The sequence below is a fragment of the Corvus moneduloides genome, chromosome 21 (genome assembly GCF_009650955.1).
Source record: "Corvus moneduloides isolate bCorMon1 chromosome 21, bCorMon1.pri, whole genome shotgun sequence".
NCBI lineage: Eukaryota > Metazoa > Chordata > Aves > Passeriformes > Corvidae > Corvus > Corvus moneduloides.
Window position 1 is genome coordinate 9,702,462 of NC_045496.1, and position 25,016 is coordinate 9,727,477.

At 50.1% G+C, this 25,016-nt stretch overlaps 1 protein-coding gene across 2 annotated transcripts in view; it reads right to left on the reverse strand.

The window, feature by feature from the left end:
• Window positions 1-354: 354 nt before the first annotated feature.
• PNPLA7 (patatin like phospholipase domain containing 7) overlaps window positions 355-25,016 on the reverse strand; it is a 117,645-nt gene continuing 92,983 nt past the window's right edge. For both annotated transcript variants that reach the window (XM_032130769.1, XM_032130768.1), the window contains exons 28-36: window positions 21,546-21,662; window positions 17,541-17,610; window positions 15,487-15,603; window positions 13,465-13,613; window positions 12,023-12,175; window positions 9,907-10,014; window positions 5,839-5,923; window positions 2,151-2,254; window positions 355-1,167 (exon numbers count right to left, since the gene is read on the reverse strand). In XM_032130769.1, coding sequence (XP_031986660.1) covers window positions 1,087-1,167; window positions 2,151-2,254; window positions 5,839-5,923; window positions 9,907-10,014; window positions 12,023-12,175; window positions 13,465-13,613; window positions 15,487-15,603; window positions 17,541-17,610; window positions 21,546-21,662 — 984 coding nt within the window. In that variant the 3' untranslated portion in view covers window positions 355-1,086. The remainder of the gene's footprint in view (window positions 1,168-2,150; window positions 2,255-5,838; window positions 5,924-9,906; window positions 10,015-12,022; window positions 12,176-13,464; window positions 13,614-15,486; window positions 15,604-17,540; window positions 17,611-21,545; window positions 21,663-25,016) is intronic.

Sequence of the window (25,016 nt, forward strand, 5' to 3'; positions counted from 1 at the left end):
ACAAATCCCTTCAAGGCAACAGCACCTACAGCTGGAGCTGAGCTGGAGGTTACATAAAGCAAGGATCAGCTCGGTTATGCAGCCATTGGCAGTGACAGATGTGGCACAGGCTGAGCAAGCACCAGGGGATGTCTGGACAAGCTCCAACTGCCATCGACAGCTCCAGCCCTGGGGACAGAGCACTGGAGATTCCTTCCCAGTGCCCGACAATACCTGGAGTGACTCCTGCTGGGGTGAGCAGCTGGAAACCCTGTGTGTCCCTTTGCAAGTCTGATACAAGCAGAGGCAAGTTGGGCTCTTAGTTGTTGACAACTTTTCTCTTTGTAGGACCTGATGCAAAGAAACAGCCAGACATTTCAATCCAGCAAAATAACTTTAATTCAACAGGGCAAGTACAGCCAAGTGGTGATTCCAGAGTTGCCCGGCAAGTGTTGGCTCCTTGATCCATCAGTAAATGTCCTGCTGGTGACTCGAGGATCCAGGCTCTGTGGCCACCCTTCCCAATAATTTCTTAGGTTTAGATTTCAAGTGAAATACATTCAGATTTGCTCCTGTCAGAGCATTGCTCACCAGTACATGGCTGGAAGTCACTGAGGAGTTAATTACACAGTTACCTGATCTGTATGAAAAGAAAGCAACGCTGCAACCCACAAACCCCTCCAACCCCTCCCTCTCTCCAGTGCTGCTGCTTGGAGCCTTCCCAGCACCTCGCAGGGGGAGATCCTGGCGTTCCTTGGGCCTCCGCAGTAAAAGCAGCGGCTAAAAACACAGCAGCAAAAATCAAGGCAGCTCTGAACTGCACATTTCCCCTCTGCCAGTCTGTGATCAGTAACTGCTGCTCCTGGCACCTGCAGGAAGGAGCAGGGCCCCCAGCAGCCCCCCCTCCCTGGAGCTCCAAAGGGACTTGGGCACGGTGCAGGTTGTGCTCGGTGCTGAGTGCCTGGCCCTGGCTGGAGAAGGATGAACTCTGGCTTCATTCATCTGGGTGTTGTTTTGGTTTGGTGAAGTATTAAATAAATAAATAGGGCTGCCCTGTCAGTAGGATGGGCTGTGGCTCTCAGCTGGCAGCTCGGCCTCTCCCGAGCTCTACCCCGGCTCTCCTGTGCTGCTCGCCTGGCCCTCCTCACTGGGGACGTTCCTGCGCTTCCTCAGCTGCATGTCCTCATCCTGCAGGAGAAAAGGAAGCACAAACTGATCCTTCAGTGTCCTCTCTGAGCTGGATAAAACCTGTCCTCTTCCCCTTCTTTCCCACCAGCTCAGATAAGCCCAGCAAACAGAACCCACATCACTCCAGCTCCTCTTCAAAACACTGACACCTTCACACGGAGCCTTCCCAATCCATCCTCGTGCTCCCACTGAGGAGCTGTTCATGACTAACACAACAGGCACCTCGTAAACGCTGCTGCAGTCAGAGCAGCAGGGATGTGCCCTGTCTGAGCCGTGCTGCTCAGCCTGGGGGTCACACCACATCTCACATTTACCTCAGGGTGGGCCTGCTGTCCCACAGAATCAAACCTCTGTGTTTGGAAGGGACCTCTGGAAGATAAATCCAGTCATCTGCTCTGAGCAGGGCTGACTCAAGTGCTGGAGCTGATTCTTCAGGGCATGGATTTGCTTTTCAAGTATCCACAAGGGTGGAGTTTGCACCTCTCCCTGCACAGCCCAGGGTGGTGTCAGCTGTGTGTACAGGGCAGTATTTCCCACTGTCCCCAGGCAGGGTTTTCTTTAGCACAAGCTGTGCCTGTCCTCTCTTGGCTTTTTGCTGGGCATCTTCTCCATAACCACCTTCTTCTCCATAACCACCTCCTCCCTACCCACCCCACAGGCAGCTGGCAGATCCTCCCTTCAGCTCCTCTCCTTCAAGCTGGAGGAAATCAGCTCCCTCAGCCTCTCCAGCCCTGATCCACCTCACGAACAAACCCACGGAGCTGCAGGACCAGGATTTAACTGTGCCCAGGTTTTGCCACACATGGCAGGGACTGATCTGAGCAAAGTGAGCATGTGCCACTTAGTGTCTGTACTAACAAAGAGCAAACTCATTTCTGCACAGTCGTCCTCAGCCAGTCCCTCCCAGATGCTTCTTTCCCAACACCTCCACCTCACACTACTCAACAATGACCAGCCACTGCTTGTTCCAGCACGGTTCGTACCGAGTCAGAGTCTTCCTCAACCTGGCTGCTTATGAAATCGAGATAATCATCCTTCTGGTTGTCCAGAACTTCTTCCTCGTACTCAGTCTGGTAGTCTGACTCATCTAAAAGAGAGAAGAGACAAAGCACAGGGTTTAACTGGCAGGCAGAGAGGCAGAGGAAACTGGGAGAGGAGTGATTGCCACTGTCACTGAGCACAGGCACGGGCAGGACAGTGCCAGCAGCTCAGTGAGCTGGGACTGCTCACACACAGATCTCAGCTCCCCAGCACATAAAAGTAAACCATGTCCTCTCTGTGAATTGTTGTCCTGGAGCCCTGCAGAATCCAAGGAACCACAGCACAGCAGCAACTGTTTGGCTCATTCTGGTGGGTGCTGGTTCCCAGCCTGAGGGACACAGACTCTGGTACCGGGGGGATGCTCCCTGGGGAATGCCCTTCACAGCACAGCTGCTGTTTCCCACCCCTCAGCCCAGCCAGACCTGTGGGACACCCTCAGAAGCCTCTGAGCTGCCAATCCCAACTGCCCTGGACACAGAGGCCACAGACTCTGGGAACAGGGATCCCAAGCTTAGGGTGAGCTCTGCCTGGCGTGAGCTGATAACTGTCTCACAATCCCTGTTCCACAGGGGACGGTGACATTCACATTCCTTTCCTCTCTGCAGAGGACAATCACTTGCTTTCTCCAGTAATCCAGAAGATTAACATAATTTAGGGAATCTCAAGAGCTGTGCACAGCAGCAGGACATGCCAGCAAGGCCCCAATCCCAGCCTGTTCCCGTGGAATGAGGACACATCAGGGCAGAGCCAACGCCTCTCCCAGCACCTGGAGATCACCTGCAGGTCTGCAAGACAGGCAGCAGGAGCAGGACCTCACAAGGGCCTGGAGGGACAGGACAAGGGGGAATGGCCTTGAGCTGATGGGAAGCAGAGTTAGGTGGGATATTGGGAAGGAATTGTTCCCTGGGAGGGTGGGCAGGCCCTGGCACAGGGTGCCCAGAGCAGCTGGGGCTGCCCCTGGATCCCTGGCAGTGCCCAAGGCCAGGCTGGACATTGGGGCTGGGAGCAGCCTGGGACAGTGGGAGGTGTCCCTGCCCATGGCAGGGGTGGGATGAGATGGGCTTTAAGGTCCCTTCCACCTCAAACCCTTTTATGACTCCACCTGGTGCCAGGAACGTGCTGGGCTGGGGGGGCCCATCGATGGTCCCAGCTCACCCCCAGTGCACCAGCAGAGCCTGTCCCAGCCCCTCGTGACACCAGGGCACGTGGGCAGCGAGGCAGAGCCCGTGGCAGGCAGCACCTTCCTCTGCTGGCACCCAGAGCTTCAGGATGCAATGTAAGGCGTGAAAGTGACATTTCATCGTTGCTATAAAACCATGTTTGTGTGACACCAGTTCTTCCACCCCTTTCCTGAGTTAATTCCAGTGTGCTCTGGAGCAATACCTGGGTTCCAGCCCACTGGTGAAGAGAAGGGCCCCTGTTTAAACCGGATCCTTGATTAAGTGTTTCTCCCGGGAGCTGTCAGTAGCATCTGCTCCACACTGAAGACAATAGCACAGTCTGTTCCACAGCCTTGTCTCCTAACACATAACTACAACCAATTGCTAGGATGTTGGGATTAAAGACATTTGGTCTTTTTTATTTTCTTTTATTATTTTTAGTGGGTTTTTGTTGGTTTTTTTTTTTTTTTTTTACTGTGAATTAGAGAATGATTGTTAGTTTTTACTAAAAACACTAATGATAATGCACCAGAGAACCTGGAAACTCATCTGAACAGCAACAGACACCACAAGAGTTTGGAGTTTATACCTCCAATAAAACCAGCTGCCATCAAAACCAAACTCCTTGATTTTCCCAGCACTATTGAGCATTTAACAGGTCTTTCTACAGACACAGAACCAAGAGAGGGGTGACCCTTTTCACATCCTTCACACAGCAGCTCTGGGTGCTGAAGGGGGGAAAGGAGAGCAGGAGGTGGCCCTGCTGTCCCCAAATGTCACCTTCCATCGAGGCTGAGGCTCACAGTGACTGGTCTGGGTTCTACAAAACCTCCCAGAAGCACCAAGCAGGACCAAGGCCCCGCTGCTCTGCTCAGCTCAGCACCACCCAAAGAGCACAGCCCGAAATGCAGCCAGCCAAGAGGAGAACAAAGGTGACGGTGCAGGTTCACAGCCAGGCCACCAAGCAGCTCCCTGTCCCCTCTCCTACACAGGTCACAAGCCTCAGACCACCTTCACCCCCATAAGGAGACCAATGCCAGGGCTCACCGGCCTTGAGGAGCCACCTGACAGCCACGAGGCTACTGCAGGGAGGTGCTACCCTCCCCCTGAGCTCACCTCACCACAGACCTTCCCCCACAGCTCCAGCTACCTCTTTAGCAAAAGTCTCGTGCACAGAGGAATGTCACTGCTGTCACTGCCACCCGAACATGGGCAGGGTCCCTGCAGCCACACAGAGCCACCCACGGCAGGAACACAAAGGATCCTTCACGAGACGGTGCCCACGTGCACGACTCTGCTGCCATCCCATCCTCCCCCTCCTCCAGACTCTACAGCCAAGGGATTTCAGCATCCCTGAGGAACATGTGGCCCCTGCCCATCCCATCCCATCCCCAGCAGCCCCTGCACTGCCCCTCCTCAGCCCAGAATGTGCCACATCTGCTCCCTGAGCCACGTCCATTTGCCACACTCGCATCCACGGCCTCGCTCTGCAGGAAGCGGGAGCCTAATGGGGGAATAATCAGGAGCTACAGAAAGGAGGAGGATCTGTCCCAGTGCTCTGGTTAAATCTCAGCAAGTCTCAGTGCCTGAGCCTTAAATAACCACATACCATGAACTCTTCACTCTTATTCACAATGGCTGCTTCAACCACGTTTGATTAATATTTTCTTCATAAGGCATATGATTGTAATTAGCATTTCAAATTACCACAGGGACATCTCTACGAACAGTCACAGATGGGAGCACTGCTAACTTTAGCTTTCCCTCTGCAGGAACAAAAATCAGGAGGAGGGGAAGAGACCGTTTAGGAACAGCTCCAGCCCTGGTGACACACTCGGGGGTTTCGGGCCTGCAAGGCTCTGATCCTTTTGGATCTGGGAGCTCCATGAACAGGGAGCTGCTCCGAAGGGCAGGGCTGCCACAGGGCACAGAGCACCTTTGTGCCACCCTGCAGGAGCTGGTACCTGCTCCTCATCAGTTCACTGCTGCTCCCACAACAGGAGCACACAAAAAGCAGTGGAGCCAGTGAGTCACTCCTGATCCTACTCACGACAGCAGGGAAAACATCCCTGAGGCAGAGCTTTAACTCGGCCTCCTCTCGGCCCAACAGGGCCCAGGAGCCTTCGGGAGGACACAGGACAGCCCGAGGGGATGGAAGCTGAGCTGCCACACGTGTTACTTCCCTCAGATGAGACTTGAGCAGGGATTATTGCCACCTGGGAGCACACCAGTAAGAGGCTGACAGCAGGTGCCTCGCCATGGCGAGGACATCCCGCTGCTGCCTGTCCCAGAGGAGGTGGCAGGAGGGGCACACGGAGGGTCTGTCGGGGGCACAGCCCAGGAGGGGCTCTGAGGGGAGCAGGGGATGGCCTCCCACAGCTGGCAGTGCCCAGTGGGGCCCTCCCTGAGCACGGGAAGGGGAGAGCTGGCAGTCAGAGCAGGAGCTGTCCCTCCTCCCGACCCCACTCACCGTCTGCCACCGGAGCCTTGACGGGCTCGATGCGGGACACAATCTCTGCCAGGTCTGTGAAGGAGGTGGTGGGACAGGTCACGTTCTGAAACACAGGGAGAAGGTGAAGGTGTGTCAGCACATACACACAGCAAATCCTAACAAGTTGAGACCGTACAAAAATGATCTCGAACAGACAAAGCTCCAGACGCACACGTTCTCCACAGCTGCCCCCTCAAAAGCCATTACTCATCAGTGAGAAATCCTCAGAACAGCTCTCCTGAGGCAGGTCTGGTGGCAGAGATGGGATTCCCAGCAGTGGGACATGCTCTTAACGGCTCCTATTCCACCCATGCAACAAGAAGCCCTATGAAAAATTTAGCAAACTACAGAAAAGACCCCAGAGACAAGCACAGGAGGGGCTGGGCCCTGGCATGGACAGAGCTCACTCCACTTGTTTATTCTCCATCAGAGCCCCTTTCTAAGAAGGACTGGCTGGTCCAGGTGCAGCCGCCAGGGAGCTCCTGCTTTCCCTTGGGAGAAGGTGTCCAGGTGTCCCATCCCTCAGCTGGAGTGATGCCACAGAGGCTGCAGGGACAGGTGGGCACTGGGGTGACCAGGACCCCCCCGGGGCCCCTGCAAGGCCCGGAGCTGGAGATGCTGCAGCGAGCAAGAGCCTGCAGAGAGACATCTCCCACTGCAATTCCTCCTTCCAATAAACCCTTGCTATTTTCACTGTCTCACCCAAGCAGTGGGCTGAGGGTTCTCTATTTTAAGAAGTTCCTGCTCCAGTCTCTCCTCTAAGAAAACCCAACTCTGGCATTTAGGAACCCTCTCGGGCTTCCTGCAGCCCCACCTCCCTCCTTGGGGCTGGGTACAACGTCACCAGGTGGCCACCTGAACACCTCTCACCTTTTTTTAAACCCAGTGAGTTTAATGAATGCAGGAACAGCCCCAACCCAGAGGAAAGGGATGGGGAAGAGCTGGCAGAGGGACCTGGGCTGCCAGGAATTGCTGTGATGGTTGTCTTCCCAAACACCCAGACCTGCCCATGTGCTCCCGGCCAAGGCAGCTTCCTAACACGGGGTTTTCTGAACAATCCTTTGCTCTTCTGGCAAGAACACCGACCCTATGAATCACACAGCCCCTGTGGGGTCACAGCAGTAGCCCATTACTGCTGCAGCAAAGTGCTCTCAGTTGACCTTTCATCTGTAGCTGATTTTGATGCAATTTGGAACAGCCACAGCACAGAGCAGATCCAGGACAAGCAACGGGGGCAGAGAAAAGCCTGGAGAGAATGAAAAGGTAGCTGTGTGAAACAGAACAGCAGTAGCTGAGGACACACACTTTGAAATATCAAGAAGTTGGGAAGCTCATTGTGACTGTTAAGGAACTGCTGGACAGGATGAGTCAGCCCAGGCTTGCTTTGAACATCCAACCTGAACGCTCCCAGCGCAGCACTTGCTGAGAGCTCTTTCCCAGCACAGGGAAGAAAAGCTCCTTGACAGCTCCAGTCTGTGCCACATGACCCCGTGAGGGACACGTGCACCCTCTGGCCACCACACAGACACAGCCATGTGAGGCCATCCCTGGACTCCAAAACCCACGAGGACGAGGTGGCTGCACAGAGCACTCGGGCACACAAGTGCCAGGCTGTCCCTGGGAGCAGGGAGCAGGCAGGGACAGCTTTGGATGGGATCAAAGCCCAGGGCTCTGCATGAACAGCTGAGCAAAATCCTGCAGGGCCCAGCACCAAAGGGTGCCCCAGGAAAACCATCAGCGGCTCCTGAGGTGGGGATGGATGGGAATGAAGTGTGACTGTGCCCTCAGGAGCATCTGTCCCCCAGCTGACCCCCAGGTCAGCCTCTCTGAGGGCACCTGGGGAGGCAGCTGCACCTAAAGCCTCGGCACCAGGACTGGAAAACCACTTGTGGGAAACCAGGTGTCTCCCCACTCTCATTTGGTGCTTTACAAACTGGAGTTTAATATTTAAGTGCTTCCTCTCACTACTTTTAAGGACAAAATCACCATCCCACCAGATAACACAAAGCAAAGCAGTGTCTCAGATGTACCTGAAACCTACTCTCAAACCTTTCTGATGGTTTTCTTTTTTTCCCCAAGGAGAAAAGTCTTCTCTTTGGCACAATCTTTATGAAATAAATTAGAGGAGAAAGACAGTTACTATTGTAGTCTGCTGGATTATATTTAGCTTTGACTATGAATAACACCTCAGTAGACAAAACTTCCCCCAAGGAGATCCAATTAATGGTGCTGCAGCATTCCATGCTGGGGAAGAGTTAAGGGCTGCTCAAAGTAAAGTTTATGTAAGGTTCCTGTTGTTTGTGTCTTCAGTATTTGCATTTTGGACGCAAGATAAACAGGGACTGAATGATCAAAGCGAAGGAAAAGCATCTAAATGATTAATTATCTGGATTTTAAAATAAAATTGCAATGCTCACGACATGGAAATGAGACGATAAGAAATGGCACTCAGCTCTCAGATGTTGAGCACTCCAGAAATAGATGAAGAACTAAAACATATGAAGCATCAAAACCTTTGCTAATGAAAGGCAAGTTAAAAATATCAGCTGCTCTGCCTGGAAGATAACACAGCTAAAGGACTTAAGTGATTCTAATGGACTAAGGAAAGCAAGAAAAATGCCCCAGTGGGAGCTGCAACAGTTGTTACTTCATAGAAATAAATCTGCAACAGAAGTCAGATGCAAAAATCCTGGGGTTTTGGGCTCCAGAGTTTTAGGAGGATGAGCAGGTGATCCTGCAGGTCCTTGGGAGCACCAGGGATGCACAGAGCCCGTGGTTCGTGCTCTGTAACCCAGGAGGGTTGGTGAGTCACTCTTCCAACCCCGTTCTTTCCATGCTTTGGCACCTCAGCAATCAGCACTTGGTGCCTTGTTATCAATCAAGTGAGTGCAGGGCCAGGCTGTGTCTGCACTGAGGACGGGATGTATCTGATCTGCAGGGCCCTGAAGTGCCCCAGAACCCAGGGTGGGTGTGATAAATGTCATCATGCTGCTGTGATACCATGATATAAGTGCAGTATTCCCCTCCATTAGTGCATCCCATAAAAAGGGCAGTTTTAAAAGAAGTGTCTGTTACAGCAGTGAAAATGTTTGAGGCTTGTAAAAGGGAGGCTGAAGTAGGACACAACCAATTCTGAGAGACACAATTTTCCCTCCCTTAACTTCTTATAACTTTTAACACAAAACCTGAACCCCAGCCCCTCATATCTGATCAGGAGGTGGCAGAGGTGGATTGAGGACCCATCTTCTGCAGTCACACTAAAGCACCTCCTCAACCAGGTGTGTTCCCAGTAAGAAATCCCAGGCTGAGGAGTCTGGGAGCTCCTCAGGCTCCTGGATCACCAGCTGCTTTCCTCCATGGCTGAGTCCCTGTGTGCTCCTTCCAAAGCCACTCTGACTCTGCCAGGCAGCGTGGGCAGATCCATCTGATGATGGGAAGTGTAAGTCCCCCTGGAGCTGAGGGTGACATTCACCTCATCCCAGCAGAGCCATTTCCACCCCTCAGTGACTCACAGCCTCTGCTGACACCGAGGGCTCAGATGTGGAATCATCCACCCCTCATCCCTGGCCCCGTGTCCATCCTGCCATCCATCCTGCCATCCATCCTCTCCCTATCTCCAAGCCAAAGTGCTCTGCCACCCACCCCTGGAGAGCTGCAAATCCTCAGTGTCATCTGTCACCTCACTTGACTTCCCTCTGCGAGGCTCACAACGGTTATGATTCATTCTGGCCATCCCTTAAAAAATTACTGCTCATTTCCCTCTCTCTGAAAGATGATGAAAAGAATTACTGGGTAAAACATGAAGCCTTTGTAGCACCTGGGTTTCAAATCAGAGGGATTCAAAGAAGGAGAAGGATAGATCAGAATATATTATAATATATTATCCAAATTCCTCAGAAAGGTGGGAACTGTTTCTTAAAACCAACTGGAACTTCCCTGCCAAGAAATCCAGAGCACTGAGCTGTGACCCAGCCTCGGGGCAGTCACTGTCCCCTGTCCCAGCCCTGAGCAGCTCCTGCAGCACAGAGCATTTCCCTGAGCACTTACATCAGTTTTGGATTTGCAGGTCTCTTGCCTGTCCTTCAGCATCTTGTCAAGGACTCCACTCCTGCACCACACATTAAATACAGTTTTCCCATGCTGGTATCCCACTTCCTGGAAAAAAAAAAAAAATCAGGAGGAAAAGAAGTAATTAAGAACTGCTAATAGCATGGAAACAACTGGAAAAAACAGATCCATTGCTCAAAGTTTTACTCTTTTTCTCAGAACACAGTAGGAATGATGTTGAACAACCAAATGGGAGGGACAGAGCAACAGGTTTTGAGAGCCCTGGATCCCCTCTCCAGCCCTGGTGTTGGTATCTCCTCTGGTTTTTGGATGAGGGTTCAGAGCACCTTAGACACTGGGGCTGGAATTCACCTCTCACAATCTATCCCAGTGCAGGGTGGGGGTGATTAAGGGGAGAAAAAGGAGCTGACAGCTCTGGCTGGGTCAGACTGACCCAAATAACCACGAGAAGCTGAGCTTCAGGAACTGACACAGAACCCCCACTGCTCTGGGACTGTACCCCAAAGGGGTTTCACAAGAAAAGATTTCAGCTCCTTGGAAAATGCTGGTGCCCATTTCTATTTCCTGTGAAATCCAGGCATGCAGCTGAAATGAAACCCCCCACTACTTCCCAGCCCCTAAGGATAAAGGAATGCCTGGATTCTCCTCCCCTCTGAGGCCAGCACAGTTTAAAGCTTCACTGTGGGCAGAAGTTATCGAGCTGTGCTGCAGGGAGTGAGGATCCAGGAGGTGCTGCCCCTCCATCCCTGCAGGGTCTCGTGCCAAGAACCTGCTCACAGACAGTGACACGTTTGAGGAACTGCCCTTCTCTCAGGTTTCATCGCACTGACAAGATTTGCCTGGTGCCTTTACATCTCTTTAACAGCACCACATTAGAACAGAGCGGGGATGTGACAGCCCACGATCTGTTCCTGTGATGAACTACCACACCTGTCTGTCAAGGTTTTCAAATCAGCCAGGGCTCTCCAGCTGGCAAAGAACAAAGAAGTGTTTATCAGCAAAGCCCTGGATCCACTGGCAGACAGCAGTGTTTGCCCAGGAGCCAAGAGGCACCAAATATCCTAGAGAAAATATTTAGACCGGGGAAATCAGCTGGTGGTTTGGAATAGTTCTGGGTGTCCTAAGGAGTCTGTCAGTGAGAATCTGCAGGGCTAAGCTGTGTTCCTGGAGTTGGTCAGTGTTTGTTAAGCCAGGACTAGAGAGATCAGGCTGCAGCCTAAGGAGCATCACAGCTTCTCACTGAACTGTAATGGAGATTGACTTAAAGGAGTGGTGGTTTCCCAGCCTGGGAGAGGAGCAAAGCTCCGCAGGAACACCTGGACATGGAAGATGCCTGCACAGCTAAAACAGGCAAAGAATGGACAGAGACAGTAAAATCATTTTCTTGACAGGAGACACCGAGCCAGAATCGCTTTGCTGCCCTGCCTGGGCAGGGACATTTCTGCTGTGAACACTGGGTTATGTCACCAGAACAACCCCCTGGAGCCAGCTCTGCCCATGCTGGCACAAACACAACCCAATGCCAGTGATGTGTGACCCGGCAGCACCACTTTTCCAACGTCCTTCCACCGACACTGGTGCCATTTCCTGACCCTCTGAGGGGTGCAGAGGAATTGTGGATGATGTTTTATTCATAGAAATGTTAAAACATTAACAGAACCAGGAATTTTCATGTTTCCCTCCATTTCCAGAGTTCAAGGCCCCCCTGACAGACTTCTGCAAATCATTCATGCTACAACAAGGAGAGGAGAGTGAGGACAAAGCCCAGCCCACACCAATGCCAAGCCCCAACTGCCCAGAGCAGCTCAGACACCCACGAGCTCTCACCAAGCAGCTGAGCAGGAACTGCCACGAAACAGAGCGAGGCAACCGATCCCTTCCCAGGTCATTATATAATCGAGATTACTAACTCAATTCCCGCTGCTAATCCAATCTCCCGGCCGGGATATCATTCCACACCATTACTGAGTGTCAATTATTCACTCTGTGCCAGCTGACTCCTCTCACTGTCCACCGGCTCCAGCACTAATTAGCACCAGCAGAGCTGTGAGGAGCAGCCATGGGGGGGCCCTGGGCTGCCCAGGGAGGCACTTACACAGATCTCATCGAACTTGCCGAAGTCCAGGGTGCCGTAGCGGTCGATGGGGGGCCGGATGTACTCGCAGTAGTCGCTGTTCTTCACCATCTCCAGCTGCCGCACGCAGCACACGTAGGCCAGGCGCGTCTGGATCTCGGCCATGTTCAGCACCTGCCCGGCACACGAGGCACAAATTCAGCTCCTCCAAGTGCATTTCAGAACGTGCTCTGCGTGTTCCGGGTGGGGGAGAAGCGAGTTGGCACACGGGCACCCGGTGATGCCCTCGCACAGCAGCACCTCCAGCTGTGCCCCAGGGTGGAGTCTCCGTGATCAGCAGCACAAAGGGATTGCCTTCCAACAGTTCAAGCTTGAACCAAGATTTTCATGCCAGGATATAGTGAAATATCTACAAAACTTAAAGATCTGTGCTGAGGTGAGGGGTGCAGTGACCCTTCAAGGCAGAAAGCAGTGATGCCCCACCCCTGCAAGTGTTCGAGGCCAGGTTGGGCAGGGCCTGGAGCCTTGGTGTGGAACTGAGTGAGCTCTAAGGTCCCTTCCAACCCAAGCCAGTCTGTAATTCCATGATCCTCTGATCTGTCCAGTGCCAGGGCAGAGATTTTGCAGAATGGCTGAGGTGGACAGGGACTCCTTGGGATTGTCCAGTCCATCCCTCCTGCCCAGGCAGGGTCAGCTGGGGCAGCTTGTCTAAGACCAACCACATCCAGCTGAGTTTTGACCATCTCCACAGATGGAAACTCTACCAGCCCTCTGTTTGGCCAGTGTTTCACCACTACCAGTACAAAAAAAAGTGGTGTTCAGAAGGGATCTCGTGTTCCCATGGGTGCCTACTGCCATTTGGGCAGTTGGAATATTTCACTGGGTACTACTGAGACCAATTCCAACTGGGGAATGCAATTGGGAGGACAGAATTAAAATCAATATTCACTTGGGGGACAGCTGCACAGCCAGGTAATTTAGGAAATGCAGAATAAGGAACAGAGTTGGCCTGACCACGTGCAACAGAAGGAAAATAATAATAATAATAATAATAATAATTTTAAAAAAATCATACTCTGCAGGCCCATGTTTATCAGTTGTGCTTAATTACTGCCAAGTGCTAAAATCTCCCTAAGTCAGCTGTTCAGAGACATACAGGATAGAAAGTGAACTGGACAGATTTACTACTTTTATTGGTAAAATAAATAAATTCTGACTTTATCAGAACATATGCAGCTCCAAAAGGTTTCTTTGCTCTAAGAATTCTGCCAGCCCCCTCCCAATCACTGCCTTCCCCATGGTGTGAGGGCACTGCCCAGTTCTCTGCACAAGAACTCAAATCCAGTGAAACAACGAAACTGTCACAGACCTGCTCCCTGGACAACAGAGGGAAGCTTCCCATTTCTCCCACTATTCCCACTGCTCTGGAAAATCAGCTGCCATTCCAGTCTAGCCCCCAGTACCTTGACTTTCTCAGCCAGGGGGTTCCACCTCTTCCAGAGCAGCCACCAGCCGGACAGGCAGTCGCCGTAGTTGGTGAGGTCGGTCTCGTCCCGGCTGCCCACGTCGATGGCGATCACCACCTTGGCCCCCATGGACCTGGCCACGTCAGCTGGGGACAGGAGGTGTCAGAGCCCCTCTGCCCTCCCTGCTGCTGCTCCCAGGGGCACACAGGTGCAGGTACAGATCTACATGGCTCAGGTGCATGACCTGAGGTTGCACCTACCATGAGTGAGCAGCCTGGCAGAAGTGACCATCAGTGCCCATCGCTGCAGGACTCAAAAGCCAGGTGGATGTGGCACTTGGGGACACAGGTTAGTGCTGGGGGGATGGTTGGATTCGATAATCTTAGAGGGAACTTCAGCCTAAACAATTCTGTGATTCCATTATGAACATGTGCAGCAGCTCTGCCCAGACCATCCCCGCTCAGGGAGGCTCCATGTGGAGGGAGGGATCCCAAATCAAGCCCTGTGTGACCCCAGGATGAGTCCCCACTGCTGAACTGCTGGGGGACATCACTGACAGGGGATGTTTTGCCCCAGCTCAGTGGGATGACCTGAGGCAGCAGAGGACAGGGGATGGGACACAGCACCAGAGCAGTGACACCGCGTTGGGAATAATGGGATAGAGCACATCAAACCCACATTAATTCTAAAAAAAGACCTGGGGGACCTGCAGAGAGAACAAGTGGCAGTGCCTTAGAGAGGGGAGGCAGCAGTGCCAGCCCTGCAGGGCCACGGGAGGAGCAGCACAGGGACCTGCCAGCGAGGAGAGGCTGGATGTCAGCCTGAGAACAGCTCCGGGATCCAAGAGAAAGATTCACATTTGAAAGTGGGAGAGAAATGAGGCAACACTTCCTACTTCAAGGTCAGTAAAAGGACGAGCTGCAGTCTTTGGATATGGGTGAGGATTTAGGGAAGCGCCAAGGGAGGGAAGAGAAGGACATGAACCTCACAGAATGAATTTATATTTCTTTCACACCCCCAGAGTCCAAGATAGTTGCAGTTTCCAGAATAGTTTTGCGTAGGAAAACCACAGCTCTGAAGAGCCAATTTAGAGGCTTAATTTAGACACTTCTTTAAATCAGATCTGTTCTGTACCTTGGATTTACTCTCCTGGGCTCCTTCAGTCTATTGTGTGTTTCCCACCCAGAGTCACCCGCGTCTGCTCTTTGCCCTCCCCAGCTGTGGAGCTTTGGTTTGCAATTCACACCTCTGCTTACAGACACAGGGAGTGCCAGATGCTGATCTGGGGCATCTATTTTGTGCCATTTCCATTTCTGGGTTTTAGGTAAATACAGCCCTGATGGAAAAATAAAGTCAGGGTGTGACAGGAAGATGTAAATCACTCGGGTTGCTTGGTTGGGGACTCTCTACCTGAGGTTCCTCCCTGTGCACAGTCACAAAGTGCAGTGAGCCCACGGGGCTCTGCTGCCTTGGCCACCCCCTGAGCCACCCACCCTCCTGACTGCCGTGAAACCTGACACAGAACACATCCCAAACACTGCCAGCCCACACCCTTGGGCCCTGCTGGGTTCAGACCCCATCCCACACCCCTCCTTCGATGGCCCCGTGATTCCCCCACTGCCACGTGCTCCAGGTGACACCAGCCTGAGCAGCAAATGCTGTTGCTCTCTCAGAATTATTTCTTAATTAACAGATTGAAGAGAAACTCCAAGGTAGGCTGTATGTCTGTGGTTTGATTCCTACTCTCTCCCTTCAGCAAGCACTAAAATAATTCAGAATTGGCTGGGAGTTGTGTGTTCAGAATTATCAGGAAATACTAAATTAAAAAATACTGTTAATAAAGCCAAGATAAAGGAAACACCCAGGAAACTGAGAGCAAGGAGTCCACGTAAGCAGCATGAGGTTAAAGGTGTCTGTGAGATTTCTCTGTGTTTGAGGGAAAAAGCAAGAGGCCCAAGACTTGCAGGCTGTTTGATGGGCAGTTCTGGGAATTTCTTCCCCCAAGAGCTGTGCTCCTACCTGGCAGGTTGTTGATGTAGCCTCCATCCATGAGGAGATGGCCATCCTTGGGGTCACAGAGGGGGGGCATGTACCCCGACAGGGACATGCTGGCACGGACGTACCTCCACAGGGAGCCTGCAGGGAGGGCAGCAGCATTAATTACCCAGCATTAATTACTGCCACGCAGGGGGGAGGCTGGTGCACTCATTAAAATAATCAAGAGATAGAGGCTTTCCTCAGAACACTGTGAGGAAATTATTAAAGCAGTTTATTATTTTATATAGCCTAATCCTGGCTAGGACAAAGCAAAGACTATGCAGACATCAGGCAAAAGCCCCAGAATCCATGGTTTTAAGCCCATCCCTCATATTTACTGCCTTGTGTGAGATCTCAGCATGTTCCTGACTGCAGGCAGCACCAGGGCTTTGTGGAGCTGGGGCTGAGGAGGGAAGGCAAAGGTTTCTCCTGAGGACAGAGGGATGGACAGAAGAAGTGCAGCTGAAGCCACTGTGTTCTACAGAGATCCACAAACCTCTGGCTTTTAGCAGGACCTGAACCTGAAAAATACAAGCTGTAGAACCCCCAAAATTCTATTTTCCCTCCTCTGCAACAAGCAAATGTTTTCACTTGTGAAACCACTGCAAATGCCTGGTGGGGACCATTATCTTCTCTTGGGCCATTTCTGTTGGTCCTATAAGGAGCAGCTATAATCCTTTAAGCTGTTACAAACAAAGTTTAGTCAAGTAGAAATCGATTGGACGTGTTTCCTGTAAAACATTCTGCTTTAAGGCTCTTACACGCTGATTTTTCTCTTAACATTTGCATCAGCCAAATTGGGAAGACACTGCATTTCCACAGGCCAAGAGGCTTGTCTGAGAAGTGAATCTTTAAAATACCAGGAACAAGTGAGCCTTGCAGTGTTAACTCACTGCTCAGTAATTAACTGCTTGGTGCTTCCAACAGCAACTCTTCCCAGCAAATTCCCTGGGAATTGATTTTTTTTTTCTTTTCTTTTTCAAACAGGTAACAGCTCTGTCTCTAATTACAACCTCAGCACTCCTGCTGCTAGCACAGGTTAATACTGGCACATTTGGAGGTTAATAGTCATAGTTTTAGTGGAACTTCCACCCAAGGAAACTGCTGATGTGTGTTACACCTCACAGACCAAACCAAGATGGGAAATGGCAGCAGCTGGGAACCTAATTTATCTCCATCCCGTGGAGACAACCGTAACCACTCTCCAGCTGATTCCTATCCCTCCATTAAACTTCCACAGGGACAAGCAGCTCGATGGAGTGAGTTTCCTGACCTCAACTGGCTTAACCTGCTGTGGAATGGGAATCCAAAACCTCTGAGAAGGGTTAATTCTTTTTCTGCTTGTTTTAGCTGCCCTGACCAAAGCCCAGAGTCCTTCAGCAGCTCCATAACCCCCCCAGGAATGGCAGGAATGGACAGAGTGACCTGTGCCAGCTCCCAGGACAAACATCAGAGATGTGGCAGCAAAGGCTGCAGCTCCCCCCAGGAATATCTGGGGCACCTGGAGGCCTCCCCTGCAGCCTGAGTCACTGCCCTGTTACCCCAGACAGACAAAAGGCAAAGGCAGGGACACATCCCAGGCACCTCAGATCCTCCTCCGCTCTTCACTCAGTGAGAAACACAAAGGACTGGCCACAAATGAGAGCCTAACCCAGTCCCTGCTTCAGGCAGAGTCTGCTCTGGGGGAAGACAGCTGCATTTAGGGGAATTTGAATCTTCAAAGGTTTCGGTTGCTTTAAGTCTGATATATGGCTAAAACACCTGCACTTCACTTTAAGGATGCTTCAAGGACACAGAAGGTGCCAATGGACCCATTTTCTCCTCAAACAGGGAATGCAGCATCTCATTTAATTCCTTCCCAGCAGCCCTGTAGTTTGTGTCCGGTGTACAACCACAGTTTGGTGCTCACGAGCAACAGAGAAGGGAGAAACAAAAGGAAAGACAAATTTAAAGGTGAGACAAATTCCAGGAATAAGGGGTGACCCTGAAGTCCCACAGGATGATTTAAGGCCTGAAGAGGCCACGTGCACACTCACCATCCCTGTGCACCCTCATGGCTGAGGCAGTGATGTCGGTGGTGATGGTGAAGTAAGGAATCCACAGATCCTGCAACAGAGGAGTCCCAATTTCACTAAATCTGTGACCTTGCACTTAACCACATCCTCTGCCTGACACACACCAGAGCAACAACCTCCAGACCTTACCAGACAGAGCTACACACGCCTGCATGGATGGAGAGAAAACCCTCAGCCCGGTGTTTAAATCCATAAATTTGTCTCTCATACAAATAATTCACTCAGAACCAAGGCAGACAAAAATCCTCATTTCCTTTTTGCAATAGCAAGAAGCCCTTGTCCCAGAAGAGCGTGCAGAGGCAGCACAGAGAGCTCCTCACACAAATCAGAGCCACCCTCTGGGGGTGGCTTTATTTTAATTTCAGGTGAAGGATGGGGGTCTGATGGTCACTCCCATCCCAAGGGATTCCGAGGCCGTTTAGTGCTGGAGGACATGAAGAACATGATCCATGGCCTCCTGACTGAACAATGTTCAATTTGTACCTCGTGGTGATGGAGCCAGGGCTCATTTCAGCAGGAAATGCAGACCCAACATTTCCTGGAACCAAAGAGGACAACACCAAACTCTGGAGCATTGGCTACAGGAACAAAGGACCCTGCAAGGTCGATCTCCAAGAAGATTCTAGAGGCTGCCTGAGGTCCTGCAGGGTAACACAACAGTGGGGAGTGTGGAACAGAAGGAGGGTGAGACACAAAAAGAATGGCCAAGCCAAGAGCTTTGGGAGTTTATTCAATGGGGCCAGAACAAAGCACCCAGCCCTGCTCCTGGCAGGGGAAGTTCTCCCTCTGGTTTCAGCTGTGTCTCACCTCCCACCAGCTGGAAAAAGCAAAGGGGAAGGTGACCTCCCAACTGTGCAGGGCTTTGCTGGGGAGAGGACAGTTTTGGAAAGTTTCCATGGTGCTTGGTGAAACGGTAGCTGCCAAGGGGAAGGAGGAGGAGGACTTGTCTGAGTAAACTGAGCTTCTGCCCAGGGAACAGCTGATGCTGCTCCGTCAATCAGAAAAGCTGAACCAAGGCTGAAGAGGAAAAGCTGCTCTCCCAAGCAGCCTTTGGTCACTGGACACAGTGTTTGGGCCTTCTCCAGCACAGCTTTGCTGGGCCTTAAACTCAAACCAAACACAGGTTTGGACTCCAGGACCACTGGAGCTGGAAGCCCTCCCTCAGTGGTTGGGCTGCAACTCCTGGTGTGATTTCTGGGCTGTTCAATCTGAAATTCTGCCCTGCCAAGAAGCAGGGCTTTTTTTCTGATGAGTTTCATCTCTTCAGCAGCTCTGCAGAGCTGGTGGGACTGGGGAGAACTCAGACACTGCACCACTATCACAACCCCGGTGTAAATGCCAGAGGAAAGGGGGTGAATAAAGTGTGATCACAAGAGTATGAAGGTTCCTCTCCATGCTGGAGATATTCTGGGGATTGCAGTTCTCAGTGCATCAACCACATATTGAGGAAAAACAGGGGAATGGGAAAAGAAGCCTCTCTGACACCTCCTTTCATGCTCATGCAAACACCTGCACCAAGCAAACTAACCCGAGCCCTCCCACGCAGCAATAAAATCTCAGTGCTCAGGGATTGTTCCACTCATTCTGGAACAGGGCATCATTCAAATCTGAAACAGGACTTAATAAAAGTCTTGTCTGATTCCTCACACCTGAACCCCCAGCTGAGATGATTTACAAGGGCGTTTTGGCACAGGGATAAGAATTCTGGCATGCAGAATAAAAATTCCAGAGGCTGATGTTCTCACAACAGGATGGGTAATTTGAGAGGAAAATAGCTCTATTTCTTGAGAAATTTCTTTCAAGCACCCTGGCCTGGGTTTGTGTGTCCAAGTGCCCCACCCTGGGTTTCTGTGTGCTCCCTGAGGGACCCACGTGGATGATCCCTGCTTGGGAAGTGCCTGTGACGGGGTTTTTGTCACCAGGGCCCCCACATGAGCCGCAGTGCTGGGAGTCAGGAGACACCCACGTTACAAGGGTTGGCAGAGAGCAAATTTCAGAGAAAATGGAAACCTCCCTTTCAGTGTCAGAAATAACAGTTCAGTGTAAGTGCTCCTGCTCCCAGCTCCTGTGTGGGAGAGGGGTGAGGACTCGTGTGGGAAGCACAGGGGTGTCACCTCACAGCCACAGCAGCAAAAAAGGAGGATCTGGCCCAGAACTTCTGAATTTTACACTTTTCTAGAGCCATGAGGGTCAGCCCCTTGGGTAGGAAGTTCCCAAGGTTTTCCTGGGATCACTGCAGATCCTCTCAGGAAGGAGCAGTTGTGGCCAAGCACCCAAACACAACCTCTGCTTGTAAGGCTGTAATTAATTTTTATTGATAGGAATTTCCAGGTGGAAATCATTGCTACCCACCCAAACCCACCCCAGCTAGGGAGAAAAGATGGATGTTTGCAGTTTGGATGCCTTAAATGCTTTGAGAACATATTTTTTTCAAGGTTCCTGGCTCAGCTCCTGTTACTTTCTCAGTCTCTCTTTACCCTGGGGCAGCTCCCAGTTCCAGGACTGGTTACCCTGCACTGATAGTGGGAATTGCAATGAAGGAATAACCCTCTCCTGACTTTCCTGATTGAGATACACAACATTTTTCCTTATTTATCTGAGGGAATACTTCTTCCCACATGAGGAAACCCTGGGCACAGACTGAGGGGCTGTGATGGTCAGCACACGTGCACAGAGATGATGCTGGTGGATGCCTCAGAACTGGATTTCTCTTGCACAAAACCTTCGTGTGACTGCAAGGGAAGACCAGAATATGCAACTACAGCTGTTAAAATTCCTAAGGAAGGAATCTGCTGCATCTTAAAAAGGAAGTACAATGAACTGACTGCTGGAATCCAAAGCAGGGATAGACAGAAACGGCCTCGAGTTGCACCAGGGGAGGTTTAGGTTGGATAGCAGGAAAAATTTCTTCATGGAAAGGATGGTCAGGCATTGGAACAGCTGTCCAGGGAAGTGGTGAAGTCACTGGAAGTGCTCAAAAGCCTGGGGATGTGGCACCTGGGGACAGGGGTCAGTGGTGGCCTTGTCAGTGCTGGGGGATTTGTTGGACTCAGGGATCTTACAGGCCTTTTCCAACCTTGATGGTTCCATGATTCTCTAAAACCTGTTTGTCTCCAGCACCCTCCCCTCTGCACAGCAAACTGCTATTTTAATCCACATGATGATTAATCACTTACTTTCATCCTTGCATTTAGGTAGGGAACGTTGTGGATTATTTTTACCAAATATATTTAAAGTATATACAGTGTTAATTTGCTACATGATCTTTCATCACAAGGATGCGAACGCAGGAATAATTTGGTTAAAATTGCAAATCAGGTGAAATTCCAAGGCTACCCAAACACTCCCTGAGCTGGGTAATGTAGGAAGACAAACACTGACAACGTGCTTTACAATCTGCTGCTGCTGAGGGATGGAGGAGAGGTGGATTCCAAAGGTGGCTCTTGGCCCAGGTGGACCACACAACACCCAGCAACTACAAAAGGTCCCCAAGTGCAAACCAGGACACAAAGGACTCTGCCATAATTGCAGCTTTCAGTGGGCTGCTCAGAAAATTCACTCCAGCTTCCAAAGTAAAATTCAAAAAAGCCAAACCCATTGCAACCCAATTGGAGCCCTTCTCTGGTGTGCCCTGAAGGTCTCTGAGACCTGATTTGCAGAAAAATAATGATGAAGCAGTCTCAGCTGTTCTTCTTCAGAGTCACAATTTTCACTTCTTCTCTCAGACAATGGGATCCCTTTGTCAAACTGAAATAGCTACAAATCATCTACAGTTTGTGTTTTCTAAATCCACCAAAAAGAACAGGCTCCTTCCTGCAGTCATGTAACACCACATTCACAGTTTCACCACATTTTCAGCCACCCAACAACTCCAGATTTCCATATTAACATGGAAAAAAAGCTATTTCTGCTCCAACAGAACACAAGGACATAATTTCCTATCCATAAGGTGAATAAACAACCTACCTCTATCTGCTTATCTTTGAAGATGTTGTTGATGCTGTTGTTAAAAGCTGCTCCAGAAAACATAGAGGTTATTGGGTATGTCAAGTCTAGAATGGTCTTAAACACCGAGTTCATAACCTAAAAAGAGGGGAAAAAAAAAAAAAAAAAAGGCATTTCAAAGGTAAATATAGGGCAGAATCCATGGGAATGTGAACATTAAGGCTGCAATTCCAGAGACATCATACTCCAGAGACATCATACTCCAGAGTTTAGAGCTGACATGCTGCAAGCATCACAGGTGCATGAAGTGTTGAGAGAAACAACTGCAAAATCTACAACCAGGAGCTCCTTGTGTGGTAAATTTACACTGAGTAAACCCCAAAGCAGCAGCAACCCCTGCAATCAGGCCCTGCAAGAACGTGCATTGCTTCCCCTGTGCCCCAAAACCAGCCCCACAGCAGCGCGCCCAGCACAGGCCTCAGCCTCTGCACAAGGACATGGATGGTGCAGCTCTATTCTATTTATTTTTTTAACTAAAAAAAAGATGTTATGAGTTATCTTCCTCTTCACCATCCTTCCCACAGCACCTCTGTGGTTCAGTGGTGCGGGAAGGAAACCATAAATCCATGGTAGAGGAATTCCTTCATCCATCTCTTCTCATTTGGGGATCACACCTAATTTTTCTCCCAGACTTAGAAGCTTTTCTCTGCCTCAGTGGAAGCAGAAAATCGTGCCTGGGATTCTCTGGGACTGCAGCAAGGTTCAGTCAGGCACATGTTCAAGAGCTATCAACACTTTCTATGGATTGGGGACCACTGTTTGTCACTCCCAGAGTCAGTTATGGGGATGTGTTATGGACCAGCATTTAACTGGTACAGACTCTGCACCAGCCAGCAAAACCAAACTACATCAGGTTTCTTAAAGCACTACAGGTCCCTGCACACCAACCCTTCAACTCAGCTCTTCTAACACATAGATCCTGCAATTAAGCTTTCATGGATTCCTTTTTTTTCCCCCCATTTCAACAGCATTATTTCACCTATGTAGTAACCTACATAGAAAATGATGAAAATCCCTAAACTTTATGGCATTAAGGCCATAATATTTGTCCATAACCAGGCTGTTGCTGTGAAATCCTAATAAATCTCAACAAAATTCAATGCTTAATATATTACATCATCGTTAAAATGTAAAAGAAGCCTACAAACCCCAATGAATCCCTCTTAAATTAAATGGGGTTTCACTGGATGAAATATTTCTATGAGATGAAATATTTTCTCTCTCTGCATGTTCTCTGTGATTTAACAAACATCTTCTCAGAGAACAGGGCATCATTCCCAGGCACACACATGGAACAGCCTCAGAGCTGCCAGCTGTTAAAGCAGCTGTGAGCAACATCTGGCCTTGGCTTTACTCTCACAGTGATTTAAAGAGCAGCAGGATCAGCCTCCATTGTCATGTCCAGCTGCTTTCCAATTTCTGTCAGGGATCTGCCCAGAGAACACAAGTGCAAGGATAAAAAAAGATCATCAAGAACAAGGATGGGAACAGGAAATGTGGGGGAATGTAAAAGGCTGAGCACAAACCCAATGATGAAGCGTCAGCTTCATTCACATCTTCACTCTGGGTTTGATGTGCTGAGGACAGTGTGCCAACCTAACTAACTATAGACTGCTACCCACAGCTTCAGAGGAGATGGAATTAGTGCTGCACCTAAAATAGGGATTAGGTCTCTGACAGTAGTCAGAGTGATTAAAGCAGGGGAAGAGGCATTTACAAAGAGCCCTTTATTTAATACCAAAGAAAAATCTCTCCCACTCAGCACCAGCCACCGGGCTTCCCTTGTTGCAAGTGATATTTATAATGCTGAGCCTCTACATTTCTCCTGATCCTGGCAGTGGTCTTACCCATGGACAAAATACTTCTAATTAACAGTTATTTCTTAATATTCTCATTTCTTGGAGCTGGAAGATGCCCTTTAGCTGATGCTGATGGCCAACAGCCTCCCTCAGCCTTCCAAGAATAGCTGCTACCACCTCCTGTTCCCCAGATAAATTCAGTTAAAGATCACCCTCTGGAAAGGCAGACAGAGCCTTCTGGCTCTTGCTCCACTTCCTACCAGGAGCTCTGGGATCAGCTCCAGCAGCTCCAAGAGCTTCATCCCCTGACACCACCAGGACAGGAAGCCCAGCCCTGAGCCAGCTCTGCCAGTGCTCTCAGGGTTTGCAGGTCATGGAATACTGGAATGGTTTGGGTTGGAAGGGACCTTCAAGCTCATCCCATTCCATCCCCTGCCATGGGCAGGGACACCTTCCACTGTCCCAGGCTGCTCCAAGCCCCAATGTCCAGCCTGGCCTTGGGCACTGCCAGGGATCCAGGGGCAGCCCCAGCTGCTCTGGGCACCCTGTGCCAGGGCCTGCCCACACTCACAGGGAAGAATTCCTTCCCAACTCTTCATTAACTTCCATGAACTTTCACTTCTACAGCTCTGCTGCAGGATGAGCTTTCTTTTTAAAAAGACATTCAATCCTAAAATAATTTTTTAAAGTGACCCTGGGGTATAAAAAACTTCAGCAAGGAAGAGAGAAGGTTCTGCTCACAGAGCAGAGGGACAAGAGCAAAGACACGTGATGGTGGAGAAGAGGACTTTTCATCTCCGGCTCATTTGTTCTCTGATGCAGAATTGTGGCAAACTGGTGTTTATACTGCCAGTATAATCCCAGGATTTTTCAATGTTCCTGACTACAAAAAAACCCCCAAAGTTATGGGAAAACTTAAGCAACAACAAAAATTTCAAACAGATCCAGTATTTTTTAAACTACTCAAAAGATCATCTAGTACCTGCTCAGCATTCACCTATAAAGTTTCAATGAAGCAAGAAAAGGAATTCACACAAAAAATGTTAAATAAATAGAATAAAAATATAACTCAGGGCTGGATGAGCATTGGCATAACAGGGAAAAACCAAACAGGACTAATCTGTGGCCTGATCAGCTCATTAAACCACAGAATCTCCCAATGGACAAAGAGAGCACGGTCAGAGGGAGAACCTCATGACTCCATGGTCAGAATCCCCACATTTATTTGAGCTGTCAGTGCCACCAGAAAGTGACAGGCAGCAAATGATGGCAGTGTCCCACCCAGCCTGCCCTCATTCCCATTAGAGGCAGCTTTTCAGCCCCACACACCTATAACCATATTCCTCTCAGAGAATATTCCATTCTTTGTGAAATATTTCTACTTTGAGATACTAATCCTCCAATTAAAAAACCCAACAATCTGCAAACACCAAAGCTTTGGCTTGCTCACTCTGCTGGTTAAATAGAGGTACAGAAGACGCACAGAGACAATAAATAGTAACTAATCTGACTGGGAATTTTCATATTTCCCCCTGTATTTTGACAAGAGTCATTTATTTCTTTGCTGCTTCATTAGGTGCAGAAAACACATCCCATTAAAAATATCCCTTCTCCCAGCACCAATTGTACAACT